This window comes from Schistocerca gregaria, chromosome 5 (assembly GCF_023897955.1).
Source record: "Schistocerca gregaria isolate iqSchGreg1 chromosome 5, iqSchGreg1.2, whole genome shotgun sequence".
Classification (NCBI taxonomy): Eukaryota; Metazoa; Arthropoda; class Insecta; order Orthoptera; family Acrididae; genus Schistocerca; species Schistocerca gregaria.
This window is the reverse complement of record NC_064924.1, coordinates 110,700,387-110,726,243: the sequence shown is the minus strand read 5'-3', so window position 1 is coordinate 110,726,243 and position 25,857 is coordinate 110,700,387. Positions and strand designations below refer to the sequence as shown.

The 25,857-nt window shown below is 36.8% G+C and overlaps 1 protein-coding gene and 1 long non-coding RNA gene across 2 annotated transcripts in view; one reads left to right on the top strand and one right to left on the bottom strand.

Annotated features, from left to right (window-relative positions):
• LOC126272462 (whirlin-like) overlaps positions 1 to 24,409 on the top strand; it is a 192,213-nt gene extending 167,804 nt beyond the window's left edge. The window contains exons 5-6 of the mRNA XM_049975340.1: positions 5,298 to 5,376; positions 16,689 to 24,409. Coding sequence (XP_049831297.1) covers positions 5,298 to 5,376; positions 16,689 to 16,831 — 222 coding nt within the window. The 3' untranslated portion in view covers positions 16,832 to 24,409. The remainder of the gene's footprint in view (positions 1 to 5,297; positions 5,377 to 16,688) is intronic.
• On the bottom strand, positions 2,119 to 2,875 carry LOC126272464 (uncharacterized). The gene is made up of 3 exons (XR_007549226.1): positions 2,783 to 2,875; positions 2,514 to 2,624; positions 2,119 to 2,350 (listed from the first exon to the last, which is right to left on the bottom strand). It is a non-coding gene; the product is annotated as an uncharacterized LOC126272464 (long non-coding RNA).
• Positions 24,410 to 25,857: the final 1,448 nt, after the last annotated feature.

The window sequence follows — 25,857 nt, the reverse complement described above, 5'->3', positions numbered from 1 at the left end:
AATGCGGTTTGATGAATCGCGTCCGACATGTGATTTGTCTAAATATTAAGCGTGGTTTTACTTCGTTTCTCGGTGCCTACGTAGAATAAAAACTTTACGCTTGAATTTATAGTCATCAGGATTAGTTATCCGGAACACAAACCGCTCTGAAAAGTGAAGTTGAAGTTAGAATTGGCACGCATATTAAGAAAGAAAACAAATATAAAAACATTGGCAATCTCATATTTTACCGTCATTAGTATTTTGAAAGTTGTGCTGTAGAAGCAGAAATTCATGGAAGTTCGTAGTTGCAGTCAGGATATTCAGAGCTTCATCTGATGATTTTGAGTTATTTGTAAAACAATTAGATGCATTATTAATGGTTTTAGTTTCAAAATCGAATGACACATATTCTGCAGGAATACTTAATTCCTTTGTCATTTCATAGAACCTAACTCTCCCTCAAACAACTTACAGCATGAGTTATGGAAATCAACAGTATTGCTGTTGATAACATTCTTGTAGATGCATCAAGATTTCTAAGCAACTATGTAAATACAATCAGTCAAACCGAAATACTAATAAATGGAAAAGAACCGGAAATTGATTATTTTAAGAAGTGCTTAGGAGATACAGACAGATAAGATATAACAAAACACACGGCGTTAATGAAAACTATGATGTATTCTGTAAGACAGCTTACAGTTTCAAAGCGAAACATCTGAAAATGAGTTTAATAAATTACAATTTTATTTTAATGAAGATCATTTGCCACTGCTGTGAAATACAACAATTCATTTTCGGTAATAAACCTTCAAGATAGTGGCATTCTGTTCCAAGTAGTGGTGTGCAGGAAATCGCGTATCTGTTAGTGAGAAGTCACAGATATCACAATAACAACTTTACAAAATCTAACTGCGATTTCAGTCACAGTTAGCAGTGGCAAGTAGCATTTCACATTCAACGCCGTGAGCCATCTGTTGGCCGAATTCCGTACTGGTTTCTGCGATTTCAGTGACCAGTCGCTGCTAGAAGTCGCAAGTAGCAACTAAAAAGCGCAGTTAACAGTGCCATCTGCTGGCCAAAGTTCGTACTACGCTCATCTCTGCGACACGCTATCGAGTCTAACTGCGATTTCCGTGACAAATCGCACTAAGAGTCGCAAGTAGCAACTAAAAAGCGCAGTTAACATTCTTTTCCTAGTGCCATCTGTTGAACGACGTACGTACTTCGTCATGAGAGCCTTGTGCCTCATGAGATCGGTGTGCTGTGTGTGCATATGAATGACTTATTTCATTAGTGGTACAAGTCCATTTTTGTTCATTTTGTGATACGGAGTCGTAAAGTTAAATGAGCGCTGAAAAATCTGCAGTTAAGATACCAGAAATATTCAAGCCTATGGCTTCTTTCTTGCTAGAAATGAACCTTTATTAACGTTTGTTTGGATCATTAATTTCAGAAGCATTATAGACAAAAAAGTGGAGGTAATGGACTTGTGCCACTATTGAAATAAGCCCTTCACATTATATGACGACATGCACATTCAGGATCAGTTATGGCTGGTCAAACACAGCTGTGACTCTGAATGTATTATATTAATAAGAAGGCAACATTGCCTTTTTCTCCTGAAAATATCAAGTAACGTAACAAATGTGATTTTGCTTCTAATATGATAGTTTTGGTTAATACTCCACATGCCTACAGGACTTTGCAAAGTTAACACAGCAGAACTCAGACATCTGTATAAATGTAGTGAAATGAAAACAGCATTATTGAGTCATATGAATGCCTCACTTTTATTCCAACACAGTTCAAGACTCGAGATAAAAGTTTTACACCTGGTGTTCCACATGGCAACTTCACACACACGAACTTTTTGCCGACACTACTACCACCTACATAAGTAAGCTTTTCCTGTGTTACTTTCAAGTACTGCATTTAAGCTATTACTGATTTAACTGGAAGATCTGTACTTCCCACTTTCATATCAACAGCCTCAAAATGCATGTTACAGGTCAGTGTCACACGAAGATTGTGGAGAAGGGGGGGGGGGGAGTGGGCATGTCTCTCCGACTAGTGTTTACCAGTAAATAAGTGGCGGAAAATTACGAGTATAGGACGGCTTAAACATGTGGAAAATGAGATTTTCATTATTCACTCACTGTATTTAACATTTATTATTCCTTTAAAATTGCATAACAACTTCAATAAAACACAGTTTAATCACTCATCTGCACACTTATTTCACAATTATGTCACTTTCAAACTGCAAATCCTCTAAGAGCTGTCTTGAATCTTCACGAGTCTCTCTCAACAGCCTTGATGTGGATAAATACGTACAGCAACCAGTAATCAAGAGTCAGAACTGTGTCTGCAAAATCACAAGGATTATTAAACAATTTTTTCTGTCACTAATTACAAGAGTATATTGCTAATATCTGCTGTAATGAAAGCCACTCAATGGGGTATATTTCACATTTGCAAGAACGATCTCACTGAAGCAATAAAGTCCATCGAAACACTTAGAAACTAACCTCTCGTATGACGAAAACGGTCTAAAGACGCAGTAGCAATTTCTCCAGATCTGGTGACAATAATATTTTGAGTTATCAATTTACTGAGTGACTGAAATGTAGTTCGGGTACCTGAGAACATAACAATATGTTAGAATTCATTTTCTAAACACAAGCTATTACGCTACTGTATGGCTACTTACATATTAATTACACTAATAATATTTTCACAGTTGTTTCTTTAATACATAATTAAAGCCAACGCAAGAACAAACGTAAAACTTACTTACCAATGACAGGTTTGTTGAGATGCAATTTTCTGTGTGGGCAGATGTAACTTTTTCATACGGTGGTAAGTTGCAGAAATCGCAGGAGTCACAGAAATCGCAGAAGTAGCACAAGTCACAGAAATCGCAGAAGTAGCAGAAATAGCAGAAGTCACAGAAATAGCGGAAGTAGCAGAAATCGCAGTGGAGGAGGGATACGCGACCTACGTTCCTTAACTGCGACAAATCACAGTTAAGAATAACAGATACTGAAAAGTGGCATTCACAGAAATCACTGATATCGGAAAATCGCAGTTACGCCCATCACTAGTTCCAAGTACTGGTTTAAATTGCTTGGTAAATCGATTGTGTTTCGCTGGGTCGAGGAGAGCGACTGCAGCCAATATCGCTTCCGAAGGTCCGTTGCGATTTGTCGTTCGTATGTGGCGCCTATAAAGTAAGCAGTAGACTGTTATATCTCCAAGTCGCGAGTTTGTTGCATTTTTGAAACCTGTTGCTGGCATTTCCTACTTCATGAATGAGAACCTACCAACTTTTTTCTGTTTACCGGTATTACATGAATTTATTTTAGAAAGAAATAGGTTCCCTTCACTTGTAAAGTACTTTATGTCTACTTGTCAGTTCTGGTGGCTCAGTCAGTCTCACCGTGTTGTGAGAGTGGTATCGGCCTGCATTATTGAACTATATTACAGGAGCTACACATGCTAACTAGTGTGGCTGGAGAGAGATTGAAAAGGGTAGAGGAGGCAGTGAGTGGACACTACAAGAGGCAGGAGCAAACGAACAGAGAGAGGGAAGGAGGGAGAGATTCTTGAAGTATGTGGAAGGTGTAGAGAGGTGATGGGCAGATGGAAAAAGGAAGTGATGCGGGCAGAGAGGGAAAGGAGAGTGTAGTCAGGGAGAGTGAGAGGGGGGGGGGGGGGGAAGGGGGAGGGAGATATGATCAGAGAGAGTGGCTGAGGAAATGAAAATGTGCTGAGAGTAGGGTGGTGGATGCAGATGGATAGAGATGGGAGGATGAGTTGGACAGACAGAGGGAGGAGGAGATGTGTTCAGTGTAATTGCCAAATAAATACATGGGAGAAACTACAGGGAAAAGTTGAAGAGGAGATTTGCCAGTAAGTCAGCCAAAAAGAATTAATAGACTCCACATAGTTTTTACAGTTGAGTAGATGAACTAGTAAAAAATGAAACATTCCAGCTACGCAGGATTAGCTGAGCGGTCTAAGGCGCTGCAGTCATGGACTGTGCGGCTGATCCTGTCAGAGGATCGAGTCCTCCCTCGGGTATGGGTGTGTGTGTTTGTCCTTAGGATAATTTAGGTTAAGTAGTGTGTAAGCTTAGGGACTGATGACCTTAGCAGTTAAGTCCCATAATATTTCACACATATTTGAACTTTCTCTCTCTCTCTCTCTCTTCTCTCTCTCTCTCTCTCTCTCTCTCTTTTTTTTTTTTTTTGAAACATGCCACCAGTACTGTATTTTGTACTTGGCATGGAGTTTTTTGTGGCATGACTGCATTTCTGAAAGTACAGTATGATATGAACTGGACATAAATATTGGAAAATGAGTTAACAGCATAAATGAACTTAATGTGGAACACATTCTTCCTTAAGTAGAACAAAAATAGTGTGATGCGCATTTTAAAATAAAAATATTGGTTCTGCCGTCTAGCAAAATTTTAAATAACAGAGAACTCAATATAGAACAAGGTAAATTCTCAGATAATCCGCATCCATTTTTGAATTGACTATATGTACAATGGATGTCACACGAACATTTATGTGACATCTAAGTGAATCTAGTCCATTATTAACTGAAAAGAGTGGTACAGTGGTATACAAAGTATCATTTTTTCTCAGTTATAAGAACTTAGTCACATCTATAAAATCAGTTCCAAAACAATATAATGGCTCACCAGTAAATAAAAAGCTTTTGATTTTGATTGCATATGTGGGACAACGCACTGATGACTGTTAAGTAGATTGCTGAGTGGTTATTATAACCTCTTTAATATCCTATTCTAGCACTCTGCTCAGTACTTCCTCAGTATGGGAAGTGTTCGTCTTTCCTCATACTAATTTCCAATTTGTAGCCAAGATTTTCCAGTTCATCTTACTTTTCTCCACCAGAAGTTACTTTACTTTAATTACAGTGTTGCTTGATTTCTTATGCTGTATGCACCATTTCGTTAATAACATAACTTAATGTCAACAAATAATGTGCCAGTGGCTTAGATTCAACCATGTGTAACATCTCTACTGTATTATGCAAATAATTTTTTGTGTGATCCCACAGCTTATGATTAGCGCTATGGTTTAGTTTTCTGTGTGAGCTCAGAACGAAGGATAATCTGTTGACTTTCATTTTAAATGAGTAAATGAATGAATAACCTCATTGTTCCAAAATTTTAAAATAAATGTAGGATGTAGACAAGCATAGAGATTTGAAGTAGTGGTAGAACTGTAGTTTGTAAAAGTGGAAAAAGTGTTTTTCAAGCATGACGCATTTTTGTGCAGGAAAATGGTGCTGCTTTCGAAGCAGGTGGTCTTGAAGTGGGACAGCTGATCCTTGAGGTGGATGGTCAGAAGGTGGAAGGTAATGTAGAGATTTATGTAGCTTATGTGATTTACTGAAACAGGTGACAGTTGTTGGATGAAAAACAGGTCTGTAGACATATTTCTGGTGCACTATAAATATGTAAACTGGTACTGTTCATTAAGATTTTGTTATTAACCATTGACATTTGTGCTGAATGAATTTAAGTAAGCTATAAAAAATATGGAACACAGACTCACTTCAGAAGTACAACTGTTCTGATGTCTTTATTCACACATTTGTGGAACATTGTTTTTGACAATGTTTCTACATTGCCGTTACCTGACTTCTACCTTGCAATATGCTTATCTTCATTGGTAGATACTAGCTAAAAACATGATGACATGGCATTTTCCCACCACAGCTTGGAACAAGCCTCATCTGTGATGGATGGCCCTGGTCGTTGACAGTCTGTCATTTTGCTGCTGTAATATGGTTTTATAAAGAGTTTTTCCATTATGGTCACAATTCTGCATTTAGTTTGATTCACAGCTTTATGTATTTATTGTCCCTTGTAAAAACATGGTGATCAACTTGTCTGTAAGATTTGATATAGATTAATACTTCTACCAGACTACGAATTATTCAGACTATGTTTATATCTTTACATGCACTTTCACAAGTGATTTCCAGTTTTTATTGCTACAGAAACACAGTGACTACATGACGATGCCTGAGAGAATGACTTCCAAAAACTTAGAGGACATTTACAAAGATGTTTACACTGGCACTGTCTGGCAGATATGGTAGTTATTAACACTTTAACTGTTAGGTGGCAACTGCAACACAAAGATGTTGATCAAATGATTACCAGATGTGGACTGCCATACCTATTATGTGGCAATGAAACCAATAAATACATTTTAGTTTATAATAATACAACTCTGCTGGGATTTACCAAGCTTCATGGAAAATTCAAAGTTCACAATTTTCCTAATTTACTCAGTTCTAATAAATACACTATTAATATAACAATGAAAATAATCAATTATTGACAATATAGTGTATGGGATAGATAAAAAAATCTACTCCCCAAGTGGTGGCAGGGAAACACACACACAAAAGCGTCCAACTTTTACAAGCTTTTGGAGCCAGTATCTCCTTCTTCTGGCAGAAGAGTTGAAGGGGAAAGAAGAGGAATGAAGGTAAATGACAGGGGATCTGAAATCTCAATTAAACACATAATTAATGCTTTGATTTCTTTGCTACCAGTTACAGTTAAATACCACATTGGATATTTTTATGTGATTTTCTCGATTCCATCAGATATTATTTATGAATAGGAAATATGACAACGTTTACATTGCAAACTGGCATAACTTTCAAACACTTAACAAAAAATGAGGTAGTTTGAGTGTAAGAATGGAATATTGGTCAGCAAATAGCACAAATAAATAAATATAATTGTTAGCCAAAGAATTTCCAAATGTGACAAAAATGTTGCTCAGGTAGTGAACTTGATTTGGGGCCGAATACTTCAAAATAAGTTGCTTGGCATGTTACACTACATTCTCTTATCTTCTGGAACTAGTTCCTTCTTTGGGAAGGACAGCAGTGTAGGCTGGGAAAGGTTAAAAAAGAAGGGCATGTCATTCAAATCTGAGGATGAGATGAACTTGCTTGTCCTCAGTGCAGGTGGAGGGGAAATTGAATGGAGATGAGCGAAAAGTCATAGCTACAAAAGTGTTGTAGTCACCAAAACAAGCCTGCTGCCCAACAATGAAGGTAGCAGAAAGTGAACTCCATACCAGAGAAAAGTCATTGCTGTATAAAGATAGCTTGCTTACACTCTAGCAGCTGAACTGGTCACAGAGCGTTTATGTTTATAACACAAGTATTACAAGCAACACTAAATGGATCACATAATAAGCACTTATTAAAATTATATACCCAGATATACTCACCTGTGAGTGATGTATGACGCGTGGCACTTGTTAATGTCCAACATACTAGTCTAACCTAACATACTGAAAGAGAACTATCTAATCTATAGAAGGTCACTCTGGATTGCTGCGATTAATTTATTTAGTTCTGGCTCCAGTTTGAATAGCACTTTCACATTTAGCATTAGCTGTCTATGATCATTCGTAAGCCATCAATAACACAATAAATGTAGAACTGTGACAGGAACTCTCCCATTGCTCAAAAACTTCATAAAAACAGCAGTTCCCCCAATGATGGTAATGATGTACTGGGCAAGTGTGGATGAGTGTATGCAGCTATCTGTAAACAGCAGGTAGGATAACTGTATGAAATTTATTTTGTGGAAGCATGAAGTAGTTTTTGGTGTCTGTGCTCTCTGTGCTAGTTGACTTAGCTATTAACAGATGGAGCAGACTATTTGTAACTCTTGTGATGGAAATATAAATAGGTTCCCATTTATGAGTGCCATCTCAGTGGTGACTGGTCAGAGCTTTCTGGTGCCAGACTAAAAAGTTGTAACCACCATACCCAAGAGGTGCCACATTCATCAATAGCACAAGGAAATCTGACTATAAACAGTGACCCCTGTTTATCACCCCTGCGTTGGCTAACTAGACATAAAATTAGTTTAGTTACTTTAAACCCGCAACAAAAATAAATGACATTGGAGGGAATAAGAATGGGTGTCATTGAAAAATTAGTAACAAGAACCTACTGTATCACAGAGATTTATTAACTAATATCAAGGTCTAGAGAGAACAAACATATAAACAGAGACTTCAACTGTGTAACATTTCATTAACACCAGATCTGGGGAACCTAACAGGGATTTACATGTAAATGAGACTGGCTACTGTGAGTGGAAGGATCCCTATCTAGGCAAACAAGCACTGCTGTATCATTCCACTGATTGGTCTCTCACATCTAGATACAATTAAGATGCAATGGACACTGGGAGTGAGTGCTGCAAGTACAAGGTTGCTATGAAAAAAGACGGTTGTGAAAATGATTGATAGGCTTCTGAATTTGCTGAAGCTGCTTAACATTACTGATATAGCCAGTGAAAGATGAGACGCTGTTGGGGTGTGGGCACTGCCGAAGCGTCATAATGCGGAAGATGACCCCATGTCTGCTGGTGATTGTCTCACATCCACAAAAAATATAAAGTTTTGCCCGCTTGCCCGGATGTCTGACTGCTCTCTCCATAAGAGCTCTAGCGACCATACTACGTGACAGTGAGAAGCGAGTCCCAGACTCAGAAAAACAGCCATTCCCCCAATGTTCTTGAATAAAGTTATCATGGTCCAACAGTGATTACCATGCCAATCATGTTTTCTAGCAAGGAGACCAATCCCTGCAGTGCAGTACACATTCTGTTCTCCGAAAAAACAGCCCACAATGCCTGGAGGTCGTGCGGCCAAACTTCTTTTGCATTTCACATGATGAGGGAAGCTCACTAGTGAAAACAAGCTCAAACCAGAATGACAGCCCATAAACCACTTCCCTGCCCATTTTGATGACTCCAAAGGAATCCACAAATGGGCTTGCTGTTCAGGGAAAGTTCTAAAGCTGCCCCTACTGAAATGGTCACCTCCAGCGCCCAAAAATCTGTCTCTATAGCTGAGTTTAATTCTAATACTGCTACTAAAGTCATGCAAATACTGTCAGATCAATCAGTGGTTTACACTATCCCTAATAGTCAATCAAATTAATATCATTCAGGGAAAATTGTGATACACCAAAGGCAAATGAAATTGTATGATAATCACCAAAACAAAATGAAAGGGGAGGTGCCTGATGGGTATTACCATGGCAATGGCCTGCCCTGAAGCCACCACCACCTTTCAAGTGGGTGGTCGGTCAAGCAGTTCGACATGGCAATACCCATAGGCTCATCTGTGATGTAAAGTGTAATGTCTACTCTCATGTGCGCATCATTGGTTGGCTGCAGCTGGTGGCAAAGTCGGGGAGGGGGGGGGGGGGCTGCATTGAAATCTTGTCTGCCCACAAAAGAGAGCAGCCAAGGAATTCTGCCGATGTTTGCATGAGCAAATTGCGCCTTCATTTGGTTTTTATGCACAATGTGACACAATTTCGAATATGTGTTTTATACATGTCATTGCCATGCTTCTGGGCATGGAACCCAAGACACCTTTCCATATTTGTACATGGTTAGTACGGGGTCACTGACTTAAAAAACTGTTGTCAAGGCTTGGTCTGTGGATGCACAAGTGGCTTTAAAATTAATATTAAAGAATGGTGTGGCCTCCCATGTAATTTTTCAGCTAGAGATTTTATATCATTTGTGATGGCTCTGTGCTGAGAAAGAAAAATTATTATTATAGTATTACCCTTGCTGTACTTCTGGGTGAGTTCTGTCATGTGTGACTTGAACATCTGTTCAAATCATCTAGCAAGTCTATTAGCTTCAGGATGAAATGGTATGGTTTTGAAGTGTGAAGTGTCGTTACTTTCACAAAGAGGTTGTAACTCCTGAGATGAATATCAAGTACCATTGTCCATAATTAGTGATTTTGCCAACCTCTCAATAGAGAAAATCCTTGATGACAACTGAATTGTTTTCATAGAAGTAATCTGTGACATTTGTATCACAAATGGAAACTCTGGAAAAGCATCAATGACAATGAGCCAGTAGCTTCCCAAAAATGGTCCAGCAAAGTCAATGTATAAACATGATCAGGTTTCTCATGCATGTGACTGCAGATAATCTTGGCACAGAGGAACTAACTGCTATTTTGCGCTTTATTGGCATTCAGCCTGCATCATTTCTATGTCCTTTCCTATATTTTTCCGGTAACAATTATCTCCAACAATACATTTAGTACTTACAATGCTCAAGTGCCATTGATTTAGCATTTGAAGCACTTTGAGTTTAAGTCCTTTGTGAATAACCACTCATGTCTTTCCTGATTCCAAATGTACACAATTTTTGGACTAACTTGAACATGGCATGCCCAGTATTTGCAATAAGGAAAGCGTCACACTGTATGTCACCTGATACTCGTTGTCTGATAAAACATTGTTACACATGTGAAATGTTGTTAGGTCAGGCTTGGATGCTCCTGCTGAATATTGGAAGTGGTGCTGGAGGTATCTTAAAGTTCCTCAGCCATTTTCCTCATTTGCTTCATGTATAGCCAGGCACACCGCCAACAGCTTCTGAGTAGCAGATAGTTGTTGCAGTTAAAAGTTGATTGCTCAAGAATATCGAATTCAGGTAAGGGCCATGTCTGAAAAATACAACTCAGAACACGATAATAAATTCTTAGAATTCTTCCTGAAAAGGAAAAGGGCTTAGCAGTCTGCAAACAGTAATAGTAAATGCTACATTTATTCTAAAGTCTTTCTATAATTTTTTCATGTATCTTTTTGTGCTCTTCAGCATCTTTGTTGCAGCATTGGCAACGTTTCTTTCTGAAAATCTGCAGGTCCTTGTCACCATTTTCTGTGTTGTGTTTTCAAAACAGTCATGATGCCCAACATACAAGGTAGTATCAGAAAGCAAAACCCCTATCACAGAAAAGTTATTGCTTTAGCAAGGTAGGTTACATGTACTCTAGCAACTGAACCAGTCACAGGGCAGTTATATCAATAATACAAGTATTAAGGGCAGCACTAAATGAAACACACTATAAGTATTTATTAAAATTACATGCTTAGATACAATCACCTTTGAGTGGCATAAGATGCTTACCAATTGTTAATGTCCTACATACGAGTCAAGCTGTGTACACTGAAAGAGAACTATCTAATCTACAGAAGTTCAGTCTGGTCTCCTGTAACTAACAGTTATTTAACTTCAGGCCTGAGTCTGAGACTCAGCAAATACTGTCCAACAATTGCCAGTTTATATCAGTAGGCTATAAATGTGGCAACTGATGATCTGTGTCAGCTGGTGATGACTGTAGAACTATGACAGGCACTTTCGTAGGCCTTGAACTGTGTGAGATGGTCAGTGAGAATTTTCTTGGATCCTTGCCTAGATCTTTTGATAAGAAATGATGGTGGTAATTGTTACATACTTTGTGCACCTATCTTTTTACAGAGGTGTGAATCTCTGTTAACTTCTGCATGTTGCCATTTGTGCATTATCTTTTGGACTGAGCATGCTACAGTCTTTACTTCTTCAACATTTTCTGAATTTTGTTATTAAACCACAATGGGTCTTCTTCATTCTTAACCCATGCAATTGAAACATACTACTCCAGAGTGTGACTTACAAACCATTTAAACTTTGCCCATAATCCCTTTACAAGCATTATACTGGAACTCAACAGTGTCCATTCAATGACTAAGTGGAATATTAGCAACTTATTATCTGATCTTTCTGGGAAAAATGCTCTCCTAGTCTTCTGGATTGATTTATCAATATTAGTAACCATTGTCTCTTTGGTGACATAAAGATCACTAATCCCTGTCCCTACACTCATATACCAATGATAAGGTCAGGCCTTTTTGTAGCTGCAAGGTCTAAAATACATACGTCAAAAAAAGTTTTGCATCATCTTGGTTCTGAGAGTTCCAGAACCTGTACAAAAATTGGAATAGAGATCAACTTAAACATCATTTTTGTCCTTTTTATTGCTCATGAAAACCACACATTGCATGTTTTACCACCATACAGCGAGACCTTCAGAGGTAGTGGTCCAGATTGCTGTACACACCGGTTCCTCTAACACCCAGTAGCATGTCCTCTTGTATGATGGATCCCTGTATTCATCGTGGGATACTATCCACAAGTTCATCAAGGCACTGTAGGTCCAGATTGTCCCACACCTCAATGGCGATTCGGCGTACATTGCTCAGAGTGGTTGGTGAGTCACGTCATCCATAAACAGGCCTTTTCACTCTATCCCAGTCATATTCAATAGGGTTCATGTGTGGAAAATATCCTGGCCACTCTAATCGAACAATGTGGTTATCCTGAAGGAAGTCATTCACAGGATGTGCATGATGGTGGTGTGAAATGTCATGCATTAAGACAAATGCCTTGCCAATATGGTTGCACTATCGGTCAGAGGATGGAATTCACATATCGTACAGCCATTACAGCACCTTCCATGACCACCAGTGGCATATGTCAGATCACATAATGCCACCCCAAAACAACATGGGAACTCCACCTTGCTGCACTTTCTGGACAGTGTGTCTAAGGTGTTCAGCCTGACAAGGTTACCTCCAAACACGTCTCCGACAACTGTCAAGTTGAAGGTATATGCAACACTCATCAGTGAAGAGAACTTGATGCTAGTCCTGAGCGGTCTATTCATAGTTGCAAAGATGGACCACACCATGGATCTCGGGAGAGAAGTTGCACATCATGTAGCCTATTGCATCCACTGCAGTAATAGCCCTTGGGCATCCTGAGTGAGGAGTGTTGTTGACGGTTCCTGTTCTTCCTCCATGTCCGAACAACATCACTTTGGTTCACTCTGAGATGCCCGGACACTTCCCAGGTGCGATTGAGCCACAGTATTGACCATCTAGGCCTGGCTGTACTACAGACAACATGAGCCATGTACCTGTTTCCTCGTGGAATGACTGGAACTGATCAGCAGTCGGACCCCCTCTGTCTAATAGGCGCTGCCCAAGCATGGTTGTTTATATCTTTGGGTGGGTTTAGTGACGTCTCTGAACAGTCAAAGAGACTGTGTCTTTGATACAATATCCACAGTCAACATCCTTCTTCATGAGTTCTTGGAACAGCTGTGATGCAAAACGTTTTTTTGATGTGTGTATTTCCATTATGTGTGGACTGTCGAACTAGCTGCTCAAGACAGTTTTCAGAAAACATACTCAGAAGCACTTCATAAAACTGCCTGTCTGTATCCCATGCATTGATCCATAGACATCCCATTCTATACTCAGCTAATGTTTTATAATCTGATACCGATCACAGGCTTTATTAGAATGACTCTGGAACTATATGGTAGAATTGGACAAATGGTGGACAAAAAAACATTCAATAATTAACCAGATTTTATGTAGACCTGTTATATGTATCCAGATATCTTCACAGTCACTCTCTGATTTGAGCCCATTAAAGACAGTATTTTTGTCAATTGCAATAAATACTCCCCCTCCTGTGGAGTGTGATCTGTCTTTCCAATATATGTTCTATGACTCACTAAATAATTCAGAGCTTTCTACTTCCGGGTTCAGGCACCTATTGGTCCTGAGAATGATCTGAGTACAAGAAATTTCATGGAAGACGTTAAATTCAGGAACTTTGTCACAAATACTTCAACAATTTACTGATAAAAGTTTGAGAGTCAAAGTGTCTTTACTCTGAACATTCTTATTTCATTATCTGTGTGTCGAATGGTGAGTGTACTTCAAACTACCGTTGAATGGTGAGTGCACTTCAAACTACCACTTAGCTTAAAAAACACCTCATGCTCTCCACAAGTATTCTGCCACCCAGGCAGCCTTCCTTTGTGTAGTGCACACCTGACCTATCACGGGGAGTCCTAAAACTCTCCACCCAATAACGCAGGTCCAGAAATCTGTAGCCAAGATTGTCACAGAGTCGGCGAAACCATTGACTTGAGACCCTCCACTTGGTTCCAAACTAAAGGACCCCGATCAGCTCTTGGAACAATTCTGTATATTGCAAGTTCTGCTTTCACCCCTTGCAGTAGGTCAGCAGCCTACACCCCTTGCACCAACAATCCGTATGAACTGAGGACAACATCAGAACCCAAGTGACAGTCATAGTTGGCGCTGGTGTGAGCTAGAACTTGTAGATGGCTGCACCCAGTAGCTCAATAGCTGCAGACAAGGCCCCTTCACACCTCATATGAGGCCCCCTGACAGACACACTGAGTTTGGCCCTGAAAGCTGTTTCCCTATGAGGCCCCATAATGCACCTAATGTTAGAGCTCCCAATAACTGGCAAACCCCTCCCCCTGTTTGCTTGCTCAGACTCAGTTGATGGAGCAGCAACTTATCCACTGGCAGGGTGAACGGCGAGGTCAGACGGCTAGCCTCCACATTGGCTCTCCTTCTCGAGCAACACAAACACGTTACTACCTGCCACTCACCCAACACGTCAGGTACTCTAGGAGGTGCCTCAGCAACAGAGGCCATGCACGAAACAAGTGCCACATAATATGACCCATGGGATGTTCAAGAAGGTCCACTACTGCTTCATCCGCAGACATCAGGCTGAAGACGGCTGACCATAGCCAACAGCACCTTGAGCTAATCACAGATTGTGAACAGCTCCTCCAAGACACACATATCCTATCCATCCCTGCTCTACTAAGAAAACAGAAAAAAGTTAGAAACATAACTAGCTGTTCCAGTGGAGCATAATAAGCAACATCTGGAATCTGATTGAGTGACTGGGCTGAAATAAATGGTTGCTGGTCCATCAAAACAAACAAATGTACGACAACTGTGCTACAGACTACCTGAATTTACACTCCACAGTTATAAAATGTGAAATTACACCTCTTAAATAGAGAAATACATAAAAAGAATGTATATTACTTTCTACCTGAACAATCAGCTATTTGAAACCTTTTTGGGAGATGGGTGACATGTACATTACATATTGACAGAAAGCTAGCACAAAAATGAATTTTGAAGCAGTTTAAAAAAATAATGAAACAGTCTTAGTAGACTGATTTGTTATTGTGGAGGAAACCTGTGGCCACAACTTTTTCTGCGATGAAACAGCAGTGAAAGCAGTTGGGGAGGGGGGGGGGGGGGGGCAGTAGAGAATGGAGGAGAGTTGTCTGTGTTTGTTCCTTCAGACATTTTTGGGTCTGGTCATGGGTCGTTAAAGGATAGCCAAAGCTGTAAAGGCAACTGCTCGTGTAAATCAGGAAATCTCAGTTCGAGTCATGATCCAGCATAAATTTTCATTGTCACCATTCCCTAATACAGCTGACAGTTGTATTCACAGCTGCAAATACATTTGGTGTAATAATCAGTAAGTGAAATCAAATTAAGAAATAGTATTGGCAAAAACCAGGCACATGTTAAAAATGTTTTGAAATAGAAGCTATTGGCAACTGAGACAAATTTCATTTTTCAAGACAGGGAAAATTGTTAAGACATTGAAGAAACTCAATTCATTTGCAAATATCATGTTTTCCATGCTAGAGGCACTTCTTCCATTTCAAGGTGCGTGACTGATGAAGTTTCACTTAAATGTCCATATGTTATGTAACTGGTTTTAAAAGTATACAGAATTTTACTCACCATAAAACTCTGTAGCTGAAGAACTAACAGTGTCATAAAAATGGCTTTAATATATTACACAGCACTTCAATATGTAGGACTCATAATATTTACAAATGAAGCACAAAACACATTATCATGTGTCCCAACAACAGCAACAGCAGAAATTGCCACAAACTATTTGTGTTGGACTCTAGTGCACATTCCTTCCTGTGATTCTAAAATTGAAACACCCAAGGAAACATCAACTATTCATAGGTACACTATCCTCCTTTAGATATATCCTCTACAATTATGATCAACAAGTGCTGTATATGTGTCCCAGTAAATATACAGTATAATGTTCAGTCTGTCTCATTTATTACCAGACTCTTACCACAACGACAGCATCTAGTGAAAAGCTCATAACATCCATGCTGTGTCCTCTGGGAGTCTAGTTAGTTTTACAAGGTCTTTGGTCACTTATCAGGAAAGATTCATCCAGTTTTTATTATTATTATTATTATCATTATTATTATTATTATTATTATTATTATTATTATTATTATTTTGTCCATGCATTCTATAGTGCTCAAATGTTTGAGGCATAAGCTAACTGGAACCTTTATGCACAGAACAAGATACAAGTATAAAAATATGTATAGTTGAAAACTATTTACGTATTTCCAGTACCAGCCTCACTATCTGTACCGGTATTTAAGGTATACAACTGTAAATTTTGTATGTTGTTTCTGTGCTGCCACAACTAGCAACAAGTTACTAGAAATTTCCTTGAAACATTTTTATACATTTATTTAGTAGGTGTAAAGTAGCCACACAAAGAGCAGGTATACAATGAAAGGAAAAGCGTTTCTCATCTATTACAGTAAATGTAAATTCTGTTAAGAATGTGTGTCCTAAAAGACATAACTGCATGATTACTTACAAAGAAATTGACATGGATGTTAAACAATGGAAACTCCAGGGTAGAAGATCAACAATATAATGAAAAGGATAAACTGGTAGACACCATACAGATGACGTGTTGAGCTGCAGACAGACACATTTATCTTCTTTTCACTGTGCGTTTCTGCAACTCAACATGTAATCTTTACAGTGAGTAGCAATCTATCCTTTTCATTATACTGTTGATGTGAATGTTACATGCACATATCATTAATTATGTTTTCCTTCTACAGGCATGCAACACCAGGATGTTGCAAGACTGATAGCAGAATCTTTTGCCCGAAGGGAGCGGAGTGACATCGAGTTCCTTGTGGTTGAGGCAAAAAAATCGAACCTAGAGCCAAAGCCGACGGCACTGATCTTCCTGGAGGCCTAGCAGTTGCTCTCCCTCCCTTGAGCCTGAGCTGCAACAAACCTCCTAGTCCTTGTGTCTGCCCTCCAGCACTGCTGAACTTATCTTGCCAGGAATTTGCTTGGCCCATGCACTCTGACATTGTAAATATTGTGTGTCATGGGACATACCCACTCTGCTGCTGTTTCCTATAAGAGAGAATGCAAACTGCTTTATGTGTCACCTTTATGAATGTAAAATAATCAAGAGACAAGGAAAGCCTTGGGAGATTATGAGGAGTGGACCAGCAAGTGCCTACCTGTAAACATAGCCAGCAGTCAGTCTGAGTGTTTTTCACATAATTTATGTTGTGTAATCTTAAGTAGTGTTAAATTTGGAGGGATTACAAGGGTGATGGCTGTTGTTTGTTGTAGATCTGTTAACTCTAACACAGTTTCCAAAATGGTTCTAGGGAAGGGAGTAAAAAATAAATCCTTACTGTGCAGCTGAAACTGCATATTCCCATTTTGTATACATCAAAGGTTTACTGTGCAACAAACTAGATTCATTACAAAATCATTAATCGACAGAACATTTCTAATCTACATGCACACAAAAACAGAACAGACATACACAAAAGAAAGAAATCACATAGTTTAGGATGCTGCATTCTTTAGAACAGTTCCTAGAAAATGTATTTTTTTAGAGTAGTGCTACAGATTATGAAAGGAAAAGATGCATAAGATCAAATGTAACAAAATGGGAAGTGTTTCTTTCAGTTACTGTTAATATGTGGTCAGATTTTTTATGCTGTTACTATACTTACTGGTGTATGTATGCTGTGAGAGTTGATGGCAGATATTGTCAACTGTTTTATGTATGCAAATTTTATATGTATGCTAATGTGACAAAGTGTGCCAAAATAGACAGTAAACAAAACTGTGAAAGATCTATTGTAACTTTGTGCTTTTTGATGCAGATTTATTACACACGCAGTGAACTTACATAAATTTATATCCTTGTATAGCCTACTAACTGCCTCAAACTGAACCATGATGCACTTGTCTTACCCAGTTCACTGTGCATTGTTAACTGTAGATAGGTGTTGCTACTGTGTAAATGTGATGTCAGTGTGTGATTTTAAGATGCTGATATATTTTGTTAAATGCTTGCATTTGAATTGACCTAATTCAGTTTCACAATCTTTGTTGAAATAGCCATTTTTGTATTTTGAAAGAGACTAATGATCACAGCATTTTTGGAAAATGTTTCTTATAGATTGATGGGTCACACTAGAGACTCTTAATGCTTGACTGAAACCACAGAAACTGAAACCCACAAAATTTGTTTCATTCTTGAATCAATGAAATATCAGTAATGTGTGCAACATATTAAAAATGGATCTGACCAACTGTAAAGGCATGCTTTAAATGCGGAAAAGGTAGTAACAAAATGTGTTCATTAGTAAGAACTAATTCCTAAGTTTCTGTGGAAAATTTTATTTTCTACGTTCATATGCGCTGTAAATTTTTTTTCTCCATGTAACATAGAATATTCAGCTAAAACTTGAAAGGGCCTAATTGTAGTGTGTGTTGCCTTATTAATCTTTGACTTTTTTCTTTAAAGAATAAAATTTCAGTGAATATTGAAATATAAATATACTTTCATGTTAGATGAAATTTGCATTTCATTATTCCTTGGTAATTTTTGTTCAAATGGCCTCAAACATATACACTCTCAGCCACATTCAATCGTTTTCTTTAAGATTCATTATTGTCATGCCTTATTCTGTCATTTTATTTTGTGATGACATGTTCATCTATAAATCAAAATTTAGATGGGTAAATGACATTCAATGACAGACCATACTCATGTCACACTGTTGTTCAAATATTGATCACATATTAATCATATTTCAGGAACACTGACAAAGAAAATTCAGCCACCGATCTCTTTTTTAGAAAAGGCATAAAAAGAAATGTGGTAACTTTTATTAAAGTTAATAGTTTTGACATTACAGTGATTCAGTGATTACATGAAATTCTCATGCAACCTTTATGTAATTTGTCACAGAATGACAAAAACAGTTGTAGATGCCATATTATGTCTGTATTTAGCATAATTATTTTGTTTTCCTCCAGGTATTTAGAAAAGTATTCACACACAGCCACCATTGTCTCCCAACTTGAGACTTTATTATCACCTAGGTGAATGTTAACTCTTTACTTTTCTGAACAGAACATTTACCATCCTTGCTATCACCTGTTTTAAAACTGAAACAGCTTTTCTGCACACAAAACAGTGGCTCTTCTTTCACTGCTTATATTAACATTTCCTGTTCAAAACCTTGATTGGTATTTTTAGCAGAAGCCACAATTTCCCTATCAGGTTTGCTTTTTGTTACAATACCTAGCTCATTCAGAAAGATGTTTACGTATCTGAAAGTATCATGTTTATGTAACTGTAATATGTCACTCGCGATACTTTTTTATGTAGATGCAATGATAACAGACTTTTCATTTACTTGTATTTGTAGGAATCAATTTAGATGCATCATCCAAGTTTATTTTTAATCAAACATTTTTTTTATCCTGCCAAATAACAAGTCTAATGATCTTCTAAGCTGCTTTTACATCCACAAATTTGACATATTGTCTCATAATGCTGACTTCTTATATGTGAAGAAATTTTTTTTATTTTTCAGTTGAATACTTTTACCATTATCACAGAGACAGTGTGACCCTATACAAATTGTCCCTTTCCTCTAAAAATTATGGTGATAGTCCTTTGTGTTTGGTTATGTAAATTTGCTGGCTGATATACTTATTCATGTAGAAACCAGCTGTTCATGAATGTCATATCAATTTTTGTACTTTTTCCTGTCCAAGTTTCCTCATTGTGGTCATTTTGTAGAGCCTCTTAATTTGTATGTATGCTGTATTTTCACCATGGTCGAGCAATTAAAAGCTGTTACTTAATTTTATATTACATCTAAAAGAATGAATTAAATTGTTGACTGATAATCAACTTAATGCCTTAGCTCAGGCACTGAGTGCAATAATCTGCAAGCATCTTGTTAATCCATTTGAACAAAACAGAGGCAAATTTGAAGACTCATGTTGAGAAAGAGAACAGAAATAGCTACAGCATGTATCAAATATCTGATGCAAACTCTTTTCAATGTGATACAAATACAAATTGTCCCTTTCCTCTAAAAATACTTACACTAAATACTTATACTAAAATACTTTTTTTATACTAAATACTTATACTAAAAATACTTATATTTGGCTTCTGTTATATTAAAATTGAACTAAAATGTGCAAGGCAATGTATAAAAGACTTGAAGATAAAAATTAAAGCTTTGAACCAGGCATTTTTAACCAAGGTGCAAGGAAACAGAAATGATATACATTTCTAATAAAGTGAATGAGATTACATTCTCTGTCCCTCTTAGTTCAATGTTCTAAATAATTTAATTTTGCTTTGCTGATTCTGTCACCTTACCATGACTCTGCCATAACTTTTTCTTTTAACTGCTTGACATGAAGAGATCATTAACTACTGAAGTTCTACCACCTAATCCTTTAAAAACACATGTTCATCTTGAATGGTGATGACAAAGTGGGAGACACTATATACAATAGAAGCTAATAAGCTACCCACAGACATTCATAATATGATGTGTACATTTTGATGAAGAAACACAGTACACAAATAATGGGCTAAAGTTGTGTTCCACAGAATTAATACCAGACTGACAGGGAGATGGTAGTTGATTGAATGGGCAGTATGAATTATTTGTAAGAAAATGTGTTGCCTCTAAATAAATAAATAATGTTTTATGTAGTTAAAGCATATTGAAAGAGACTGGCAAACTGCTATAAAACAAGAAAATTCATAAGTGACCTGTGTCAGAGATCATGAAAAAACTTACAAATATTTTTAAAATGTTGTCATCGTGGTCTTCAGTAAAAGTCTTTTCTTATCTACATAAATACTGCACACTATTTATTTGGACCCACATACTGTATTCAGACTTTGTCTTCCACATAAAACTGTATCTCTCTCCACTTCTCTTTATTAGTAAGTTAATTATTCCTTGATGCCTCAGCATACATCCTGTGAATGTACCCATTCTTTAAATTTCTTTTCAACTATATTACCTGATCAACCTGTCTAATCTTCTACATTGTTACCTTGCACCATATTTCAAAAATTTATATTCTCTTTCAGTTTGTACTGTTTATTGCTCCCATATCAATATCATACAAGGCTTTAGTCAAGGCAAATTAATAAAAGACTTCCTAATGCTCAATTCCGTATTCAGTGTCAGCATTTTTTCTTTTTCAGAAAATCTTTCCTTACTATTGCCAGTCTGCATTTTATATACTCTTTGTCTGTGTCATTATTGCAATCTGGCAGTATAAAAGCATTCATTAGTCATACTTTTTTTCTGATGACTATATGTATGAAGTGTGCCTTTCTTACATAATTCAGATGCAAGCATTCTTAAAATCCTTATTTAATGGCATAGATGAAAAGGGACATATCCTATTAAGCTATCAAATGTTCCCAGGCCAGTTATAAAGTACATTTCAGTTGCATACATGTTGAGAAGCAATTCTGGGAAGTCTTTGACAAAGATATTTTAAAAGTATGAGTTTTGCAGATAGTGCAAAATTATTGTTAAAGAAAGACAGAAATAAATGTAAGTATCTTCCATGATAACAAGTTTTAAGAGATGTGATATGCATTAGACTCTAAGCTTGTCCTAGTAAGCTACACAGCACCTGTAAATGCTCATCACTGATAATTTTTATTTACAAGACAGTATTGAAGAATCATATATAATTATGATCACATTTTAAAGAAGAGAGCAATGAATCATCTTCAGATTGCTATTAAGTTCTTGCTTTCTGTAGGAAATGTATTACATCTAGGTTTATGAACTATAAAAAGCAGCTATTGTTGACTAGTGAAGTAGCAACAGGTAAACAAAAGAACAAATTGTTATGAAGTGTTAAGTATGAGTGCCAAAATATATTTCAGTATCTAGAATATTTTAGTACAAATGTGAGTGAAAATAAACATACTAATTAACATGAGGAATGTTTTATGTTGTGAAATGTTATGTACTGGTGCAATATCAGTATTGCAGAATAATGAAAATGTTACTCTTTAAATTTTATTTGTGTACTAAAAATGTAAATCACAAATCTCTTCAAAAGAGCCCAGTTATTTATGGAAAAATATAGCATTTGAACTCAAAAGTTGCTGAAGTCAAAATTTTCATCTTCTGATTCAGTGAGTTTGGGTATTTTGATATAAAAATATGGTGCTCAAGATCAGTTCATACATGGAAATTAACTGTAACCATAAGATGTAATACAAACATAGGCAAATGTGATCTTAATTTTACATTTCCATTTAATGTTAAAATATTTAAGAATGGAAGTCCATATGAAGGTCTCAGTTAACTCTTTGATACAGTGAATTAACTACTGTAAAATATGATCAATAAAGAAAGCAACTTATACATTCATGATATTACTAACTCTGAGACTTGCCCAGTCTTATATAATATGGAGATAATTTCTGCTTGCAAATGGTGACTTTAAAAGGCAAAAGCTACATAAAAAACATACACAACTGATGAATCAAAGGATGAATAAAAAAATCATTGTCATAACATGAAACATTTTTTCATGTTAATTTGTATATAGAGAAGCAATGTGAGGTGCAGTAATTATATGCATAAAGCTATTGTTGTGATGTTATTAGAATAAATAGATGTTAGGCCATGCTGAGAGTTAAAGCTAAACACTTGTAATGTAAAAACTTTGTTATTGTTGCTGACTGAGAAAATATTTAATGCACTCAAAGCTTACACGTGTCCCTGATGGTTGGTCTGGCTGCGCTTTCTTGTATTTACTTGCAATTTTGTTGCTTTCTTGATATGACTAAAGCCATTATGTATAATACTACTATTATGTTTGAAAATGTGAAATTCGTCTATCTTGAACTAATAATTTTTTAAACAAAATGTGGTTTTTTTGTCATGGAATTAATTAATTATGCAATTCTGATACAGAACTAAAGCAACGTTCCAATACCAGGTGTATAAAATATTTGTTTATTTCATTTTTCCTTTTTGTACAGCAAAATGTCAATAATTCTTCAGTAGCTTATTCTTCATAGCATTATGACATTCTATAAATGACTGCTAAACTTAAATAATATTTCTTTGTGGGGGGAAAAATCCACATTTCCAACAAACAGAGATAAAAATAATTTTTTATGGCGAGCCATGAGTAAGTAAACCGCCCAACAATAATGATTTGCAGTTAAATGTTAAAAATTATTCATTTATTATTTTCATCCTTTACTAATCTGAGATTAAGAAGGTGCAGTTAAAAAGATTCAGCAAAGATATGGTGAAAATTAGAAACTTTCTGAGTGAGTTGTTATCTACGTAAAGACTCCCATAATGATACCACAACAATGAATGCTACGTATTAATGTTCTGTTAAGTTGTTTTGCTGAGATTTTTGTACTATATTTTTCTAAACAATTTTTTACATCTTATTATAAAAAATGTGTCACTTCAATCACAATGAACAGGAAAATTTGTAAAGCAATTCACTGACTTTTTCCATAATCCATGAACACAATTGAATTCATTGTAAGAACACTTTTGTTCCATTATAACTGCATATTCAACAGTTAATAGTACTACAAATTTAAAAACAAAGATGCATAAAGTATGTCAATATTACCCACTGAAGTCTGTTCATTTACTTATTTATTATGTGTTTCAGAACTGCTATGGAAGACACATTTTGTTAAAGATAAAATGTTGTTGGCACTTGCAGAATACTTTCTACAAAAACTGATGAAACACTGCTAGTTACCTTTCTGCTGTGTGACATTAACTCTCCCTGTGTGTGTGTGTGTGTGTGTGTGTGTGTGTGTGTGTGTGTGTGCGTGCATGAGAGAGAGAGAGAGAGAGAGAGAGAGAGAGAGAGGAGTGTGTGCATGCATGTATGTGGGTATCCGCAGGTTTGTATGTTTGGATTATAGAAGGGAGAGGATGTGTAGCTCCATTAAATTATTTCCTGACAAGTTTCTTTTCTGCTCCAAGTGTAGTAAATTCTGAATGTAGTGTGCATTTTATGTCTATTATGACTCAACATTATATGACAGCTTCATGAAATGTTATTGCTAGTGTTTCTCTAATTTTTATTCTTTTTATTGCTGAAACAATTGGTGTATCTCTTTTATTTCAGTTTACATGAATGGTAAGATTAAAATATGGATGCTATATTTTCTATATAGTTGCGTGATTGACTTATTTCCCACTTTTCTTCCTCAGTGGCTTCATAAAGTACAGCTCTCATTTCTGTAAGTAGAATTATTTAACAAATTCTAGACAGATCTCAGTCCCCATGGGTGATAACACCCCAAAACTTTAATCTTTACAAACTGGCTGTGAGTAAATTTAATCATTTTGGTAACAGAGTTTGCTGATTCCTCAGTAAGATATTCCAAAATGAACAGAAAAAGTAACATTTTCATTCCAGGATAGGCCTGACGAATATTTTAGGATTCATGGACATGTAAACTGGTTGTAGTTTGCAAGATTAATCTGACACTGTATATGAACTTAATGATTCTCTGTGAATGCTTTACACAAAATAAATTATATCCAATATGCTCTGAGGACACTATTCACTTAGTAGAAGAGGTGCTGATCAGTAGACAACCATCCGGGAAAGACGGCAAATTTCAAGGTTTTGGAAAAAGTCTAAAAACACACACACACACACACACACACACACACACACACACATAGTCACTGTCTGTGGACATTGTGAGTGTGTGTGTGTGTGTGTGTGTGTGTGTGTGTGTGTGTGTGTGTGTGTGTGTGTGTGTAAGGGGGGGGGGGGGGTTAGGTAGGTGGGGGTAGGGGGAGAGGGGGGACAGTAGAGAATGGAGGAGAGTTGTCTGTGTTTGTTCATTCCAAAAAAAAGGGAATCTGTCTGAAAGCTTAGTAATGTGCATCTCCTCTTATTGTTAAGCCATAAGCTTCACAGCATATCCTTATATTCACATTAAATTGTGTCCTGTATTTCCCTTCAATGTTTTAACTGTAAATGGTCAGATGATATTATAAAATATTGAGTTATGTTGTTCCTATGGTGTCATTGTACCAATCAGTACAAATGCAATTACCTTAGGACCCCTCTTCTATTTAACTAATCCTGTAAGTTATTGTATTGCCACAGAAGCAGAGAGAAGTAAATTTGTGCAGTTCTTACATGGAAAACAACAAAACAAATTGAAAAAAAAAGCTTCTTCAGACTCATATCAGTTGTCACTAAGGATGACAAATTGATGGGGCACCTGTACATCAACACATGGAGTGGTGGGGAACACAGTAGTTGAGTAAATTAAATTGAAATATTGGGAGCAAATCATGCTGTGTCTTGTGGGACAGCATTGTAATGAGGAGTTACTGTAGGATGTGGCTAAACAATTAAGAAATGAAAACAGAAATATTTATTTACCTTGGATAAGTAGAAGAAAATATGATGAAATGGCAGAAGAGGGAATGAAGAAATTAATATCAAAAAGAAAGAAAGAAAAATTGTAAGAAAGAAGAAATACATGCATCCTCTATACAGTTTTAACCAGTTCTTCATTTACTTCCTAAACAAGGAACCATTTTTTTCCTGAAAGCTAGGAGTTCTATTATTTTTGTGTTTCTATCAATTGCCCCATCAGTAGCTGAGAGGTTGTTCAAACAAGTTGGATTGTATTTCAGATATTAGCTTCTCTGTTCCTCCTGTAATAACAAAACTGTTATGGTTAACAGTGATGAAAGAGTAACAGGTTGGAATGTTGCATATCACTGATCAGCATAATCAAATCCAAGCTGGGTATGTCAGACAACACTTTTATGATATTCTTATCATTTAGAGAAGTACTGCAGGACATTAAAATGATCTATGAACATTTTACTGGGCACTATATTTACCACTGACTGCAGAAAGCACTTTTGCCTTAAG